A 19,042-nucleotide genomic window follows, 5' to 3' on the forward strand; every position below is an offset into this window, starting at 1 on the left:
GAGCGGGCGGGAGCTGCCGCTTTAAATCCGTCCCGTCCCGAGGGGCGGGGAAGGGGCCGCTGAGGGAGAGAGGGACTCGGCGCGCGCGCGCGGCATCGCCCGGCGCGGCAGCGGAGCCCCGGCGGGCGCGGGGCGGGGGCGGCGGCCCGGGGGCGGGGCGGGGCGGCGTGAGGGGAGCGGCGGGCACGGCTGCCCGTGCGGGAGCGCGGCGGCGGCGGCGGCGGCGCGGCTGGAGGGGGTCCCGGCCCGGCTCCCCCGCTATGGCCACGTCCCCGTGCAGCAGCAGCGGCGTCTCCTCGTCGTCCTCGTCCGGGCTGGGCGCGGACGCGGGGCTGGAGATCCGCACGCGCTCCGTGGAGCAGACGCTGGTGCCGCTGGTGTCGCAGGTAGGAAAACCGCCGCGGGAGAACGATTTCCCACCCGCTTCCCCCCGCAAGCTCCGGCAGGCTCTGCTCGGCCGCCGCCGAAGTTTGCGCGCCCGGGTCGCGGCGCTCCGTAGCCCCCTCTGTCCGGCCGCGCCGGTGCTCTGAGCCGCGCCCCCTCCCGCCCGTGCCGCGGTCCCGCCGGCGGCTGCCGGAGCCGGAGCCGTGTGGGTGATGCTGCTCGCGCGTCCGTCCCCGAGGAAGACTCCGAAGTTCCCCGCAAGGTCGCGGGGAAGCGTTGCGTAACGCCGGGCGCTGCGGTGCCGCCGGCGGTCCGAGCCCCGGACGGAGGCACTGCCCCGCCGCCCGAGCCTCCCGGCCGCCCGCGTGGGAGCGCGCTCCGTCCCTCCCGGCTCGGCGCCGGAGAGCGCTCCTCTTCCAGGGGCTTTGGCGGAGCTTTGTGTTTTCGCGGTCTGGCCCGAGCGGTGCATTGATTGGAGCTCCTGCTGCACCCCGGGTTAGTGCCCGGTTTCTAAGAGGCTCAATAATGGGCAAACTGTCTTGGTGACCTTTTAGCACGTCGCGCACTGTGCTAAATGACCTTAAAACCCACCCAAATCGGGCTTTTCATTGCTCTGCTAAGTAATTACATGGCAGTCACTTTGGCGTGTGTTTTTTGTTATTGTTGCTGTTGGGGTTTTTTTTCAGACATCTAGTTACAAAATTGGCACTTGACAGACTCATTAGAATTTTTTTTCTTGAAAAATAATGTCTGAAAACATCACAGTGTTTGCTGTGTAGGATTTTCGTGCTTTGAGCACTGATCAATAAAGTTAGCAAGTCAAAACCTATGTGTACAAAATCCTTCAACAAGATGTAACAGCTATACAAAAATAACTAGTCCTGGTGAGGTCAAATTGTGTTTATATCCTCATAATCTATCTGGAAACAAGCTGTGGTAAGCCTTGTTTTGCATTTCTGTGGGCTGCAGGGAGGGTTTCTGATGGGTAATCGTGTTTCTGCACCCATCATGGTAATGTGGGGGGGGGTTTTCTGTTTGGAGACGTCACAGTCAGTACAGCAAAGCCTTTCAAAGGGATTGAACCACTTTTTCCAAGGCAAAGTAAAGTTAAATTCATTTTCTAGTCCTCAAAGAACTGAGATAAAATAGGGAGACCTCTTTTAGGAAGCTTAAGAACAGTCAGAAACACATCCAGTTGCAAAAGCTGAATTTAGTTGCATATGTTAAATTTGTACTTTTAACAGACTTATGCGAAGATGTTCTTATTTCTCCGGAGTACTGTTTAACAACAGTGATCTTATTGCCTTTGCAACGAAAGAGAAGTGCGTCATGTATGATTTTTCATTGTCCCCAAAGCCTGTGACAACTTATTCCAGGAGGGCTAAGCGGTTTTCACTTCCCTGTGTGCCGGGTGTCTGAGCGTTTGGGAACACTCAGAGCTCGCTGTTTTCCTGCCGAGGCGCTCCGGACTCGAGACGAGTGTGTTCCTTGAAGCACGGGCGCGGAGCTCTGCTCAGATTCAGGCTGAAGTTGCTGATGGTGTCAGCAGTAGCTCCCTACACCTGCCTGGTAAAATGCCCCACTTACTGTAGTGCTTTATCAGTTCTGCCTGTGCCTTTCCATCTGGATTGCTCAGCGGAGATCTCACTGGTTGGCTTTGTTCAGAAATTTATGCAAATGGTGTTTATAGAGTACTTCTTAGTCTCAGAATTTGCTTGTAGTTTCTGCATAAGCTAACCCCCAGGACTTTGTTTTTCTGCTTGTACAGAATGCACTTGCAGAGGGCTTTGTTCCTACTGTGAAGTTAACTTCACAGTTTACCCTTTTGTGAAAATCTGAGAAGCGCTATGTGATACTTGTATACTACTGAAAAAATAGTCAGAATGTTCCTGCTGCTTTTCACTACTTATTTTAAGCAAAGAGGAAACAAAAGGTGCCTTGTCTGACAAACTCACTTTCAATCTCTCATGAAGGGCTAAATCTTTTCTTTAAGCAAAAAAAAAAAAAAGCTGCATATTGATTCTTATTTAAATTCATGTACTGTATTGTACATCGTTGTAATATTGTAAACATGTGTTTGCCTGCTTGTTTTTCCTCAGCAATTGTGAGTGTTGGGTTTGATTTTTTTTTTTTAATTGCATTTTGCAGCTTGGGTTTTTTCCTTATAGACTATGTTATAACGGAGTACATTTGCTATCTGCAGTGGTATAAAATTCCTATAAGTTACCCTTAGAGTTATTACTGCATGTACTTATTAAACCAATTAAAAATGCTTTAAAAACTTAAAGTATTTACAGAATTAAACTAGATCTGTTCAGACCTTGATATGGCCCATTTTTAAGAGTGCCACAGATGACAAAGACGACAAATTTAAGCCACAGTATTAAGAGTTTTTGCTAACGCTTCTTTTTCACTGTCTACATAGCTGAACAGTGAAAAGAATCATTGTACATTATTTTGCAAAGCATGTGGCATGCAGTTCAGAAAACATGGCTTCCGGGGTGAAGCACCACAATTTTCTTTAAAATAAGCAATATTTTCTTCACTGGGGTAGGTGTCTTTAGTTCAGTTTTCCATGCATAAATACTATGCATCCTTTAAAAGTCTAGACATCCTCCTTCACTGCTGCTACCCATTTCCAGTCTAATTATTTTGGGGTTCATTCTTTTAATGGGAAGTTTTTGGCAACACACGTCAGGAAGGGTGTTTGAAGTGGTCAGTGCTGACTCATTTAATAAGAAGTGGTTTAAGCAGTTGAGGAAAAGCAAAGACAGGGAAAAAGCACTTTTCAGGATGTGGCTCCACCAGTGGCTTCCGCAGCTGCCATGCTGTACCTGTTTGCTGGTGTAGGAGCAGTCAGGTACCTTCACAGCTGTAGGAGTTTGTCTGTCTAGGGAAACACTCTGAGAAAACAGCAGAATAGGTATTTGTTAAATTTCACAGTCAGGTACTTGGGAAAGAGAGGGAAACTTTGAGATCTATCTGCCTGGAGAAGAGAAGGCTCAGGAGAGACTTATTGCAGCCTTCTTGTATCTAAAGAGGACCTCTGCAAGACAGCTGGAGAGGGACTTTCTTATCAAGGTGTGTAGTGATAGAGCAAGGGCAAATGGCTTTAAGCTGAAAGTAAATGTGTTTGGATTAGATGTTAGGAAGAAATTCTTCTCTGTGAGGGTTGTGAGGCACTGCAGTGCGTTGTCCAGAGATGCTGTGGGTGCCTCATCCGTGGAAGTGTTCAAGACCAGGTTGGATGGGCCTCTGGGCAACCTGATCTAGTGGAAGATGTCCCAGCCCTTGGCAGAGCAGGAGTGGGACTAGATGACCTTTCCCCTGCATCCCAACTCATCCTGTACTTCTATATTTCCAAAAGAACAAAGTCACTTTGCACGGTGGAAGGTGACCTATCCTCCTGCATCTGGAGCGCAGACCAATGTGACTACAGCTGCTCAACTTCCAGAAAGCCCATTTTGTCATGGGCACTTTGGCGAATGACTGTGTGCCCATATGTTACTGAACATGTAACAATGGCTACATGTTCAGTAACATGTTTTACTGAACATGTAACATGGTTCCAATGCTTTTTCAATTTTCTTGGTATAGGAGATCCTGCCAGAGGTTTTGGAATTGACTTGACCTATATAGTAAAAAATATAAGCTTTTAAGTTTTTCTTTATTTTAGCTACAAAATGCCTATGATACCAATGCTTCTGAATGCTGTTGTTGTCAGTCTTAGATTCTACGTGAGTTAACAGTGCCTTGAGGTGAATGAAACAAACCTGTTCTTTACTGTCCTGTTGTTTCCTTGCTTTCTCTGAAGCTAGCTAAAATAATTCTCTTTTCAGTAAATGTTATATAACGTTATGTAATTTTCTGCCAGTGTTCTGTTTTTCCAGAAGTTTCTGGAGTTGTAAATTAAACCCCAAAGAACCCACAGCTGAAGTTTTCCTAATAATCTGAGAAGCTCACTGATGCAGTTTTCAGACTGAAGGTATGACTTTAGAATAGTCATTTTGCATCAAGCTGGAGGTCTGTATACAATCTGTAAACTTCTCTCTGGCTTTTTTTTTTTTTGTTAATTATGACCTGAATGCTGAATGTTGGGGTGAGCATAGACCAGCATGTTCAACAGGCACGTCACCTTCCCTACAGCAAGTTGGGGAGTGTCTGACACTGTGGATGACAGGGCTGCTTGACAGAGGGACAGGCTGGAAAAATGATATGACAGGAAGTTTGTGAAGTCCAAGTCATACAGCTGAGTCAGGGTAACACCATGCAGCAGTACAGGCTGGGATCAGCTGTCTTCAGGAAAACTTTGCTTGGGAATCCTGGAGGACAAGTTGAATGGGGGTCAGCAGTGATGGCCAGCTGCACCTGGGTTTGGTGGCATGAACATAACAAGCAGACTGCAGAAGTGATTCTTTTTTGTTTGGCACTTGTGAGGCAGCATGGGGTACAGTACCATGCTGAGTTCTGTGCTCCAGGGAAAACACTGACATAGTGAAGTATGTGACATAGGCGGGGTGCTTGAAGGAAGTGGACTTGTTCCACCTCAAGAAGAGAGGTGTAGTGATCTGTTAGATTTCTTATAGAAAGCTAAGATGGTACTTTCCTCTCTGTATCACTTGAATCTGCAGTGGGTTTTTTTGGATTTTTTTGTGTCTTGACAAGGGCCGAGTTTACTGCAGTCTACAGCTATCCACCTAATGGCAGGTATGGAGAAGACAGAGACGGACATATCCCAGACGTGTGGTAACAGAAATTGGAACATTGGAAACTAATGAGATATAAGAGAAGGCTTTTATCAGTGTAAGGGAGGCCAAACACTGGATGGAGTGTGCAGAGCTCCTACAGAGTCTGAATTTTGGATATGTTCAGAATGGAGTGTGCTGTTTATAATGCTATAAACAGCACACTCCAACTGGACATGGTTTGAGCAAGGAACTAGAGTAGATGATCCTGGAAACTGCTTTCATCATAAGCAAGTCAGATATTCTTCATGGATGTCTGTTTCATAATCAAAAGATCATGCTTCTGAGGAGTAATGGTCAGCTCAGACCTAGCTTTCATAAGGAAAGCTAGGAATGTACTTTCCTGTATCATTTTGATCTGCAGTGATTTTTTTTGTTCTGACATTTTGTTCCCTGGTCAGTGTTGCCAGATGTTTCTGCAATTCTGTAGTGAGATCTTATCTTTACTGTCCCAAATAAATTGGGATCACCAACAAATCTTAATCATTTTCTTACTTGCTTATCTCACCTCTCTCTTTATGATTATATATAATAATCCATGTTGCAGTAAAGGTTTCTGAGTTACTCTATTAAAGTAAGTAATCATTCACTTTCTGATATCCTTCATCTTCTTCTCATCGTTCTCTCTTGATGAGTTCAATATTCATACAAAAGATCTGCTTCTGTTTCTCTCAGAGATTGTCTGATATCTTTTGAAAACTGTGGTGTCAATTTTGTTTCCTAGGTTTTTTACAGTGGAGTGCCTTCTTATCCATGTAATTGGTGATGTCTACAGAGAAATCTAGTTGTTTTGTGAGGCAATAATTTCTTTAAAAACAGCTTTGTTAAATCTTTGCCAGTATGTCATATTTATTTAGGTGTCCACTACTTCTTTTTAACTTTTTGTATTGATTTGACATATACGAGTGTCAGGGCAACATTCATACCTCAACTGTTGACCTGGATTTAAGCAGGAGATTGCATGAGTAAGTTGATGCAATCCATTGTATCTTTAAGCCCCTTGCAATCTTAGTGAATTACATCTAATGTTGGCAAGTTGTTCCAGTTCATTTTATCTAACATTTTCATATAATATTCTGCATATCACTTTTATTCCACACAGATTCTCTGGGTGCCTCACAGAGGTACATTCTGGAATAGGGATTGCTTCACTTGCTTTTGCAGTTGAGCACAACTATGAGTAGCTGTGCTGCTCTCTTCTTATTTTCTGTCAAAAGAATACAGCAAAACTGTGGTAAGGAAGTAACAGAGGTTATAACTCCTGAAGGAATGGACTAAAATAGCAGGTACATTGCTGTATTTAGTGGAACTGATGTTATTCTCCATGGAACTGAAAAAGCATCCACTGTCTAAGAGGGAGATTTAAGAGAAGTGTAAAACTGCAGACATGGAATTCAGTGTGCTACAGTCAGTGCTACTGGCACTGCCTTTGGAATTTGTCTGTAGGCTAGCAGTGGTTTTGGGGAAGCTGTTTTGTGGATTTGCTGGCTTGGATGTCCTCCAATGGCAGCTTTAAATACATCAATAACAAAAGAAAAACTAAGGGGAATGTGAACCCGTTGTTAAATGGAGGCAGCCCCCTAGTAAGGGAGGATGCAGAGAAGGTGGAGTTACTGAATGCCTTCTTTGCATCAGTCTTCTCTGGCAACACCAGCCCTCGGGAATCTCTAACTCAGGAGACCAGAGTACAGGAATCTAAGACTTCTGCCTCATCAAGGAAGATTGGGTTAGAGAACATACAGGCAAGCTTGACATCCACAAGTCAATGGGCTGTGAGGGGATGTATCCATGAGTGCTGAGAGAGCTGGCAGAAACCACAGCAAGGGCGCTCACAGGTGTCTTTGAAAGGTCTGGGTGATCAGGAGAGGTGCCTGAGGACTGAAGAAATCAAGTGTCACCCCAGCCTACAAAAAGGTAAGAAAGGGGAGCCAGGGGACAGCTGGCCAGTCATCCTCACCTTAGTCCTTGAAAAGGTGGTGGAGCACCTCATTCTGGAAGCAGTCTCCATCCACATGGATGACAAAAAGGGATTCAGGGGTATTCAGCATGGATTCACTAAAAGTAAATCATGCTTGACCAACCTTAATGACTTCTATGATGGAACAAGCTCCTGAATGGATGAGGGGAGAGCAGCAGATCTTTTCTACCTCTGCTTCAGCAAGACTTTGGACACTGTTTCTTGCAACATACTCATAGGCCAACTCAGGAATTGTGGACAGTGAGGTGGTTTGAGAACTGACAGAATGGCAGATCCCAGAGGGTCTGTAATCAGTGTTACAGGGTCTAGTGGGAGGCTTGTCACAAGTGGTGTCCCCCAGGTTCAATACTGAGCCCAGTATTGTTTAAATAGTTCATCAGTGACTTGGCTGAAGGGACAGGTGTCTCCTTAGCAAGTTCACTGATGAGACAAAGCTGGGAGGAGTGGCTGATACGCCAGAGGGCTGTGCAGCCCTTCACAGGGACCTTGACAGGTTGGAGAGATTGGAAGAGAGCAGTCTTTTGAAATTCAGATTTTTTTCTAACAGCTTTAAAGCAGACAGTCCTATATTAAAAGCACTGTTAGGCTTCTAATTTATTTATCCCTAGCTCTTTATTCTTGGAATTCTACAAAAATGGGGGGGAAAACCCTATCATATTGTACCTGTTTTTTTTTCCTCTGCATCATGCATCAGTATTGTATATAAGGTAATGTTTGAATGTCTGTAGCCATAGTATTGTATTGCTGTACAGACTCATTACATATCTGCTTTTGAACTTGTTAATCAAATGCATTCTCTTTCTCAATTAGAGTCTAGGTAGAAGTGTCTCATATACTCTCTGGACAATATTCATAATCTTAAGGAATATGTGTAGTCTCATTTGCTTCCTGAACTTCAGCCTTCAGTCCAAACTCAGATTCACTTCGACTCATTTGCATTTCCCATGCAGCAGATGCACTGACAGATTTGTTCCAGCAAATCCCTTGGCTGCCTTGTTTCACTGGGCATTTTTTTGGTACCTCTAGGTCTTTCTCTTTCGTATGTCTAAGGTGCTGAAGGGTTCTTACATTGTTGGCTGGTGCCAGAGCTTGTGCATTGCCCCTTATGGCTCTTTCTGGAGGATGAGAAAATTCTTTTTTGGAAAAAGTAGGATGATCTATATTTGTCTTTAGCTCATTGCATTTGAGGGATAAAAAAGATCTGCATACTCTCCTTTTAAACTGCTTCTTGGGGCCATGCCTTTGTTTTTCCATACATTAAAAATCTTGGTAACTTGAAAGCTTTAAGAAGCTGTTTTGCCTCTTTTCCAGAATCTTCTGTCTTATGAATTAATTTGGTGCTCACTTTAGGCTTGAAACTTGGCACTACTGTTGAGTAATAAAACTACGAATTGTGGTATAAAAGCTTGTGCTGTAACTTGTGCAGAGGAAGGCAAACCTCCTGCTGAAGTCAGAAGAGCTTACATCCTGTACAGCAGAGAAACTGCCCTGGATCTCACGCTGTGACTGCTGTGGGCCCAGAAGCACATGGGGCTGCCTGGGTGCAGAGTTGCACCTCCGTGGTTCCAGTCAGTCACTAACTCTTAGACTCTGTTCCCTGCGGTTCCAAAGGTGTTCTGATTTAAGTTGTGGGCTTCTAGTTTCTGTTAAGCATCTTGTGCTCCATGCAAATTCTTTTTCTGGCAGAAGCTCAGCTGTTACCCAGCCTACACTTGGTGCTCCGTGCCCCTAAAGGAGCCTGATTGTTTCACTTTGATTTATGCAGAAGAGTTAATCTTAGGAGATCGTCATCTGGATGTAGGAAAGGTGATTATTTCAAGGTGCCAATTGTATTTCTTGGCTGATGTGGTTGCAGGTTTCCTTTTAATGAGACTAGTTTTTGATTGACATCTTTTAGTCATTGAAGCTAGGTCATTGTGAAACATTGAAAGAGAAATAGATAATCATTTACAGTTGTGGTTTATAAGGTATGCTGGGGAGCCCAGGAATACTTCAGAATAACTTAGAGGTAAATTAAATTATTTTGTTGCATTAATAAATAATGATGTTACTATCACTAATTATATTCTGCTTTACAAGGAAAATTACACTTGAGCATTTTATCACATGAGCAACAACACTATGATGAAACAGCTGTGGTTTCAGGCTTTTTTTTCTGTGAACCCTTGGATAGTAAAACCGGCTTTGAGTTAAGCTTGGCTACTGCTTTATAATGTTCAATACCTTAGTCCTTGATGTGATAAATGAGTCAGACTAACATTTCAAGTGGCTGAAGGAAGATGCTTTTTACTGATGTAGTTGAAAATCAATTGCTCTTTTTCAATGGTATCATATCCTTCATATTTTTGTGATCTGATTAATGACTTTTCTGCAGATTAAACAAATTTTTGTAGTTCTTCAGTAGAATGAGCATTAAATCAAAACTGTCTCTCTATGATCCTGCACAAGAAGAATTAGAGCAGCTTTCTTGCTATTCGGCATTGTTACCAGATGGTTTTAGACAGATTAGGTGGGGAAATCCCCAAAGGATGATTTATGAATTAATGATTGCAAACAACTCTGATTATAGTTTAGTAAAACTGTTGTGTGGTACTATGAGCTGTGGCTTTCTGCATGGATTTATTTTATGTTTCTTTATTCATTAGAAGAGTATAACCCTTGCTAGATAGAACCTTAAAGTCTATTTTTCACTTATTGAGCTATACTGCATTTCATTAACAGCCTTGTTTAAAGCTAATGGGGTAAATGAGAAGTGATATGGACTCTAGAGCCAACTTATAACTGTTAGTCTACTTTAGATATTGAATTGGATTATTTCTTAGTTATATGCCTAAAATAGTAAGATAACTCCTAAGCATAAATCAGAAAAGTATTTTATGAGCAAATCCCAAAGTCCTTTCTGATGTGCATAGAAAAATTAAAAAATGTTTCTTTTGTCTTACAGAAATAAGTTTTTATTAAACAGAATGAATATAACCATTTAGAACCACACAAATCCTATTATTCAAATAAAAAAAGCAAAGTTGTTCTGTAGTAGCATAATCTTTTCAGCATGGGGGTTATGATAGTATTTTTGTTAGTTTGTTTATTCATGGGCATGAAGAATGTTTGCAAGCAGAAGGGTAATACAATGTTGCAAGCACTTAACATGTAGGAGTTAGACCAGTGCATGGAGCATTCCCTTTTAATTACCAAAGATTCTGTATTGTATCTCTGCTTCATTTAAATATTCTTAAATTTTCCAACTGAATGAGTTTTTATTGCCCTGAAGCTCTTCAATGAAGCAATCAAAAGAACATACAGGCACTTTAGCATAAATAAGATAATAGTTCCTGGATTAAGTTTTTGTTTTGCACTCCTGTAGGTGGATAGTAGTTGGATTTGCATAGCCTTTTCCACAGCATGCTGTACTTCTCATTTAATCCCTAGAGCAAGTCTGCGCTTTTGAAAATGGAATACCAGGTATTGCTCTGAACTAAGTGGGATGTCAAAATGCTGCTCAGGAAGCCTTCTGTGAAAGAGGCTTCAGGAACTCTTCTGTTGGGAAGATGCAGTGTGAGGAGGATTCAATAGCAGGTATTCCTGGCAGGGAAGCCACCTGCTTATGAGCTAACAAGGAACATTTTCTACATCTTCAGGAGCCAATCCGGTTTAAATAAAAAGAATTCTCAATTGCAGGTGAAATAAGTGTGTTGTCCCTGCTACATCCTTTATTACAATGTCTGAGTTTTTAGTTCCACAACAGTGGTGATTTTTTGAATAAGCAGCTCAGAGCTGGCTCAGGCATTGTTTGCACAAGCAGTACAAGGTTAGGTACATTACAATAGCAGGTCAGAGGGAAAAGCCAGAATTACTGTTTGCCAGTCTCTGGTTTTGAGGTTATCTGATTATGTTAGTAAATAGAGTTATTTCTGATACTTGCATCTCTCTGGTGCTGAAAACATGTCTGCATCTGTTTTAACCACATCTGAAAGTACACTTTAAACAATGAACTTCCCTCTGAGTTGGATTTTCTTGGGCTTAACCTTGCCCAGGCTTTCTAGGTGTGGAATGAAGAGCAGAAATTGCTTTGTTTATAAAATCTAGCTGTTTGGGAAAGAAAATACTGAAGGGCAACAGGAGGGGAGGAAAATGTACTGCCTGGTATGCCCTGAAACCCAATTATTTGGTCTACTAGACAGTACTCACCTTTTCTAGTGATGTAGTTGTGCATTTCAAACTTCAAGACAGCAGTTGAGTTAGAAAGCCAGTTTTACTTCTGATCACATTTTGTAATCGTGAATGCATATTTCATAATGTCCAGTGTGCTTTTTGATGCACATACTCAGTTTTCAGAAGAAGTTAAGTTGGACCTTGTTTGAAAAACTATCTTTGCCAACTCATGTCAGGTTGCTCAAAGGTACAAATTTTGGTGCCAGCTCAGTCTGTGAACATGCATGCATCTCTTAAAAAAGGGAAGAAATGTTGAATTTGAATTGTCTGAAAATGATGAGCTTTTTCATGGTCACTCATTGCTACAGAAATTTTGAAGACTCCTTTTTTAGGTGAATGGTGGGGCAGTCCTCTGACTTGTGTACTATGTGGGAATAAGAGTAAACAAGGTACCTTTGATCATTGGTTAAGCCTCACTAAGGATTTTCCAGTGATTGGTCTCCTCTTCCATGTGTGGAAAAAAGAGGATAGCAGCAATGGATGTTGGTTGTTGTGTACTTTTCTGCTTCACCTCTGCAGATCAGTGGGGATCCCTGGTTTTAAGGAGTCTGTGAAAAGAGTATTAAAAAGAAAGCAAATTTCTCCTCTAAAAGTAGGGTACTTTAATAACATCATTAATTTAATCTTCTATATCAAGAATCCACAGGCTACAAAAATAGTGAGCCGTGTTCATTCCTTTTTTTCCCCTCTGATCCTACTTTTCACAATTACAAAATAAAAATTGGAAATAATTTAATCCTGTGGGGGGGAAAAAAGTCCTGAAATTTTCAGGTTCTTGTTGCTTTGAAAAAAAATAAAAACACAAAAAACCAAACAAAGAAAAAATCTACTACGCAATCTCTAAACCCAAAATAACCCTGGAGGAAATAAATTGGTGTCATCAAATTGCTGCACTGCATTGGAACAAGTTCATCTATATCACATTTTAGCTAATAATTTTCTCAATGCTGTTTGGTTTGGAACTTGAAGTTTAAAAGTTCCTCGGTTTTCTAGGAATGCATTCAGCACAAAGAAAGGTTATTCACTGCTATAGTACACTCTTGTTCTGAGTTGAATCCTTTCTTTTGATCTCTTAAGAATTTCAAGAATGTCTAACAAGTACGTAGCAGTGGTACTAATAATCTGAGGTGCCTATTTGAATTTGAAGTTGTACTCTTTCCTGGTGAACTTTACAAAGAGTAGATTTTAAGTGTGGATTTGAAGGAGGTGAAGGGGACTGTTTTCACCTCTTGCAGATAGTATTTCTATCTGGTGAAGGTATTGTGCTTGTGAGAAGCATACAATTAGGTATTGTGGTGTTTTAAAATTTAATGTACAGTTTGTAGTAGTTTGCTAGCTGGAAATCTGGCTACAAGTGCATTATAGCTCGTGTTGCATTTGCTTGTTTAACTCTCATGATCTTTTGTAGGCAAGCATGTGGAGGACTGGGATATAAGATATTAGGTGAGGTACCCCAGTGATGTGAGCTGGTAAGGCTGTTCCTGTTGTGCTTGGCAGCTCCTGCTTGTCACTGCAGGTCATGGATTGTTCCTCCTTCCTTTTCAGAGGTGGCTTACCAGCTTCTTAGACACTGCATGTGCAAGATTGCCTGAGGCTCTGCTAAGCATGTTAGCATTTGCCCACAGATAAGTGAACCAGCCTACAGGTTGTTAAAGTTGTTTATTTAATTTGCTTCCCTGAAGGTTTTTATAAAGGATGTGTGTAAAACTAATGAGAAGATACTTTCAAAAAGTCTCCAGGTTAAGTTACAATGCCACAAGTCTCAATGCCACAAGTCTAAGTACTCAGCAGTCTTGGATATGCAGTGCATTTGTGCTGCTATTCTAAACATCAGTCCAGAGGGACTATGAGGAAAATTCATAAATGGGGGTAACTGGATTTCATCACTTCATGGAAGCTGTCTCCAAAGTGTTGACTCAGCATCCTGAATGTCTGTGTGACTTCTACAAAAGAGTTGATTGTCCATTTGCAAAATAACACGTAGAAGAAACTGTTCTGGTTTGATAGTCCATAAAGCAGGGACAAATGTCAGAAATAATGTTTTCATCATAAAAAAAAAATATGGGTTCTTACAGTTAACTAGTGCATTAGTAATTAGCAACCTTTGAAAACTTTTGAAATTGAGTTTCTGCAAAGTTTATTTGCTGAATTTTTCTACAAAATTAAATATGAATAGAAGGATACGAATTTTCTGATTCCAAAAATCCACACACTAGGTGAACTAAAAAAAAAAAGTTAGTGCTTGAAATTGTACAAACTGTTTAAGATTTCTGTTAGTGCCTGGACAGGCCCCTTATCTTAACAGACTTTTGTCTTCTAGGGCAGGTAAGCAGGTAGTCCTTGTTCACTTCCTAAGATCCCTGAGGCTCATGTTGCGATGAGGCATCTGTGTGGCAGTTCTGCTTGTAGCCCTTATGGACAGGATGTCAGATGGCAGCTGCTGCTTCTCTCTCTCTGACGCATGGTTGTATTCCATAGCAGGTGTGGGTGTTGGAACAACGTGTGCTGCTCTCTGGCTGGCTGAGTCTGAAGACCTGATCCTCCTCAAGGACTGTGCAAGACCTAATGAGAGACAGTACCTAAAATGTAATATTAGAAGATCCTCTCTACCCCCAAACTCAAGATGAGCTAATGAAAGTACAAAGTGAAAGTACAAGCAGCGTGGGAAAGGCCTTTCTGACCAAGATTTCTATGTGTTGTATTAAATGCAACTAAATTTACCTTACAGCACTCTTCTTTTAGGGCTTTGTAGCTTCTTTCCCAGTATGTAGTGCTATTACATTTTCTTAGCAAGGACTGTTCATTCCTGGAATTACTTTTTTTTTTAAGAACCAAATTTTCTACCATTATAAAGTTAATGGAAGGTAGGAAGCAGAAAATACACAAAACGGAAGAGGAGCTTTTACTGTAAGGCAGCTAATCCTCATTGTATAGAGATAAGGTCTTGAATTTTTTCTAGCAGGAATGCTGATCAATATAGAATTAAAGAATTGATGGCCTGGGTTAGAAGAGACCTTAAATGTCATCTAGTTCCAATCTCCCTGTACATCTTCCAGTAGATCAGGTTGCTCAGGGCCCCATCCAGCCTGGCCTTGAACACTTCCAGGGATAGGGCATCCACTTCTCTGGGCAATGTGTTCCAGTGCCTCACCATGCTGAGAGTAAAGATTTTTTTTCCTAATACCTAATCTAAACATATTCCTTTTCAGTTTGAAGCCATTCCCCCTTGTGCTGTCACTACATGCCCTTGTAGTAGCCCCTCTCCATTTTTCCTATAGGCTCTTGTCACTCACTTTGAGTGAAGTCACTCAAAGCCTTCACTTTTCCAGGGTGAGTAGGAGTGTGTTGGGTTTGTGTGGCAAGGTTTTAGTACTGGGGAGACTACAGGGGTGGCTTTTGTGAGAAGCTGCCAGAAACTTCCCCCATGTCTGACAGGACCAATGTTAGATGGCTCCAAAATGGACCCACTGGCCCAGGCCAATGGTGGGTCCATCTTGGAGTCAGGGATGGTGGTAACATCTCTGGGATAATGTGTTTAAGGGTAGGGAAAAGGTATTGTGCAGAAGTAATTGCAGCCAGAGAAGAGAGGAGTGATAATATGAGACAATTCTACAGACACCAAAGTGTGCTGTAGTGCTCCAGTTGCAGGACTAGAGATTCCCTTGCAGGCTGTGGCCTTGTGGAGATGAGCTGATGTTGGAGCAGGTTTCCTGACAGGACTTGTGATCCCAAGGAGCACCTTTGCTGGAGCAGCCTGTGGGAGGGACCCATGCTGGAGCAGTTAGTGAAGAACTGCAGCCCATGGGAAGGAATGTGCGTGAGAAGTTCATAGAGGACTGTCTTCCCTGGGACAGAATGCTGGAGCAGGGGAAGGAAACCTCTTGCTGAAGAGGAAGCAGCAGAAGAAACAGCATGTGAGGAACTGATCACAGCCCCCATTCCCTGTCTCCTTGTGCTGCTGGGGGAAAGGAGGTAGAGAATCAGGAATAAAGGCCAGGAGGGAGGGGTAGAGGGAAGGTATTTTTAAGATGTGTTTTAGTTCTCTCAATCCTACTCTGATTTGATTGGTCATAAATTCATTTCATTTCCCCAGGCAGAGGCTATTTATGCTGTGATGGTAACTGGTGAGTGAGCTCTCCCTTCCTTATCTCAGCCCACAAGCCTTTTATTATATTTTCTCTCCCTTTTCCTGCAGGAGGGGAATGATGGAATGGCTTTGGTGAGCACCTGGCATCCAGACAGGGTCAACCCACCACACAAGAGGCAGTAACAAATATTACTCTTGAGATTCTAAATCATCCTGCATACAGTGTGGGTACTTTCCTAGGGAGAGAGGTAGGCAGGATGTCTTCCAAACATGATTTGCCAGTTTAACTCTTGTGTTTGTAGCAGGGGCTGTGAAATAGCTATGTTTCCTCTGGTTTTATTTATAGATGTCTATAAATACTTCCTGAAACCCGGTCTCTTTAAGTATCACTTAATTCTGTCATGCAAGACTTAATTACACTGACAATAAATAGACATTAGAATATTTTTAGCTAAGCATGCTGTCATGATGCTTCCTGAGCATGAAGCATATAATGACTTAAATGTCAGTATCTGAAGGCCCTCAAAAAGATCTGAAAACAGCTGCTCAAAAATTGCCACAACTGAGCTTGTTTCCTTAAATACGAAGTACATCTTGATACATTATGGCTATATCTGTTAGTTTTGGTAAAGTTTTTGAGAAAAGGCCATTATTTTTCTGTGGCTTCTCATAACAAGTGAAAAAAGAATGTAGCTGACAGATTCTTGAGGCACTCCTTAAACTGATTGTCTCAAATCTCAGATAAACATTCCATGGAAATATTGTGAGAGCTCTCATTAAACAGAAGGTGAGTACCATCAAAAGGACTGTTTCCTTTCTAGGACCTGATCAGTAAATCCTTAAGTAAACAGCATGTAACGTATTGCTCTTGTTCAAAGAGACTTGCAGGTAATCTTTTCAGCTGCTACCTCCTGTCCAAACATCACAGATGTTGGTGACTAGGAAATACATGATCAAAATATAACAGATTAAATATTTGGGAGGTGTTAAGCTTGAGGGAGGCCTTAGATGATGTTCTTGGACTTGGCAGGTGTTTCCTTCATTAAAAAAAACCCTAAAACACAATAATAGTTGTAGTCTGGTTCCAGCTGGATGGACTGCAGGGGGAAAAGCAATTTCTTGTAATCTGAAACATCTGAAATGTTGCAAGTTTTATTAGTTCGGTTTTTATAGGCTCTTAGGGTTTTCTTTGGTTGGTTGTTGCAGAGAAAATTCCTTGTTAAGTTTCTTCTGGTCTTTCCTTTTCTCCCTTTAACTTGTCTATTTTTTTATCTTTGTTTTAAGCATTGCTTAAAATTAAGGAGCAAAGCCTTTGCTTATTCTTTATTTTAGAAGTCTTTCTTATTGGCCCATGAATGCTCCCTGTTGTATTTGTGTTCTGAGGCAATTATTATTGAGTGCTGGAATGGTTAAATAATCTTTGCCCTGCTTATTAGCATCACAGTTTCGTTCAGTTTGTCACTTAATGTACTAGTAAAATTCCTCTCCTTGCTAAGTTAAGATCTTGTTCTTTTTTTAACCCTGACTGTTAATTACAAGCTCAATTAAGTCTTGAAAAAGAATCCTAAACTGCAGTTGCCATTACCTTTGCTTTTTCAAAACTTCACTTGACATGGAGGATGTACTTGTCACTCTTAGCACTCTGTGAGGGAATGAGAATGCATAATTCTGAAAAATCTTTTTCATTGTTTGTAGAGCAGTGTTTTCTGCAGGTGGCAGGCTATGAGGAGCCCATCTTGTATCTGAACAGCCTTCTTCATGCCTTTGACATTATTACATTTGGTTTATGTGTAACTCAAGTTTCTAGAACCAAACCCAGCCCTTTTTTCTTTAACTGATCAATATTTCATATCTTTCCCTTTCTTTTATCATGGCCTACCTACTTCTATTTCAGGGCTGGGTTTGGTTTAGATGTTTTTATTGGAAACATCTTATGCAAATCTATATCAGTATAGGCTACATTTGCTACATAATTTGATCCTTCTGGAAAGAGGTGTTACACGAAGCTGTTTGCTGTGATGTTTTAAACTTCTTGACCAACTTCTGATTTGGTTGTTTTAGCTCACAATGGTGGTTTTTAGCTGTCAATCCATACAGTTTTTGGACTTACCTGAAAAAAGTTTGGAGCTCAACCACTTTCCTCCATTCCAATGTATAGTTACTACACTGGCCCTAAGTTAGCCAGTCTGAGAAGAAATTATATTGCCCAGCTAAAAATTCATTATTCCAGGAGGTATTTTCAAAGCCTCTGTTGCTGTGTATAACTGTAGATTGAGTTTAATCTTCATATACAAGCTACTCAAGTGGGTGTCTAGAGTAGGCCATAGAATCAGAGAATGGTTTGGGTTAAAAGGGACCTTTCAAGACCATTTAGTTCCACCCTCCTGCTGTGGGTAGGGATACTTTCCACTAGACCAGGTTGCTCAAAGCCCCAGGTTGTTCAGACTACCTGGCCTTGAACTCTTAAAATGATGGGGCTTCCACGGCTCAGGGAAATTGTTCCAATGCCTCATCGGCTTCATGGTAAAAAAATTCCCTCCTTAAGTCCAGTCAGAATCTACCCTCTTTTAGTTTAAAATGTCAACCTCTCTACTTCACTACAGGCCTTGGTAAAAAGTCTTTCCTAATCTTCTTCTAAGCCACCTTTAAATGTTAACAGGCTGCTGTGAGGTCTCCCTGGAGCCTTCTGCAGGCTGAACCACCCCAGCCCTCTCTGCCTGTCATGGTCAGAGGGTGCTCCATCCCTCTGGCCATCTTCATGGCCCTCCTCTGAGCTGTCTTCAATAGGTCCATGTCCTCCTTCTGTTGGGGATCCCAGAGCTGTACACCCCTCTCGAGGTGGGTCTCACCAGAGTAGAGGGGCAGAATCCCCTCCTTCAGCCTGCTGGCCACGCTGCTTTTGAGGCAGCCCAGGATACAAGCACATTGTTTACTCCCATCCAGTTTTTCTTGCACCAATACCCCCAAGTCATTTTCTGCTGGGCTGTTCCAAATCCATTCATCCCCCAGCCTGCATTGGTACTGTGCATTGTCCCAGCCCCAGTGCAAGACCTTGTGTTTAGCCTTGTTGAACTTCATGAGGTTAAGATGACACTGGTGATAAGACCTGTCAAAACAGCTGCTTATTCTTGTTTAACCTTGGCAGGGGGACTAGAGGGGTTGTGTTTTTTTGCTGCAAAAACTATGATGCCCTCTGAAAAGAGTGCAAAAGAAATGATAGAATTGTAAAAGGCACTCATGTTCCTGAGAGTGTTTTGTAAGACTTTAATAAAGGAATTTAAGCTGTGATATCTTTATGGTTTTTATTATTTGCATACCTCTGCAGTAACATGGGAATTAAAATAAATGCCCTTGATGATTTGTAAGAGACAGTGGGATTCCTTTCACTCTGCAGTGTTATTTGCATATGTATTTTTTTTCAGGGTTATGCAGAACATGTTTAAACTTCTACTGGTGTAAAATGTTGTGGGAGGTAAACTTGCAGCCAGCATGTAAACTTGCAGTTTGTTTTAGGCCAGTGTTATTTTACATGTACTTCTGAGAAGTCAGTAACTGTACGAATGTAATACTAATCCACTATGGGTTGCTGTTTACTTAAAAACAAGTTGAAGAAACAAAGTTGTGACCCTCTGTTCA

At 41.9% G+C, this 19,042-nt stretch overlaps 1 protein-coding gene across 1 annotated transcript in view; it reads left to right on the plus strand.

Annotated features, from left to right (window-relative positions):
* Window positions 1–227: 227 nt before the first annotated feature.
* CTNNAL1 (catenin alpha like 1) overlaps window positions 228–19,042 on the plus strand; it is a 57,380-nt gene continuing 38,565 nt past the window's right edge. The window contains exon 1 of the mRNA XM_059493373.1: window positions 228–386. Within this exon, the coding sequence (XP_059349356.1) occupies window positions 261–386 (126 nt within the window). The 5' untranslated portion in view covers window positions 228–260. The remainder of the gene's footprint in view (window positions 387–19,042) is intronic.

This window comes from Ammospiza nelsoni, chromosome 1, assembly GCF_027579445.1.
Source record: "Ammospiza nelsoni isolate bAmmNel1 chromosome 1, bAmmNel1.pri, whole genome shotgun sequence".
NCBI classification, from domain to species: domain Eukaryota; kingdom Metazoa; phylum Chordata; class Aves; order Passeriformes; family Passerellidae; genus Ammospiza; species Ammospiza nelsoni.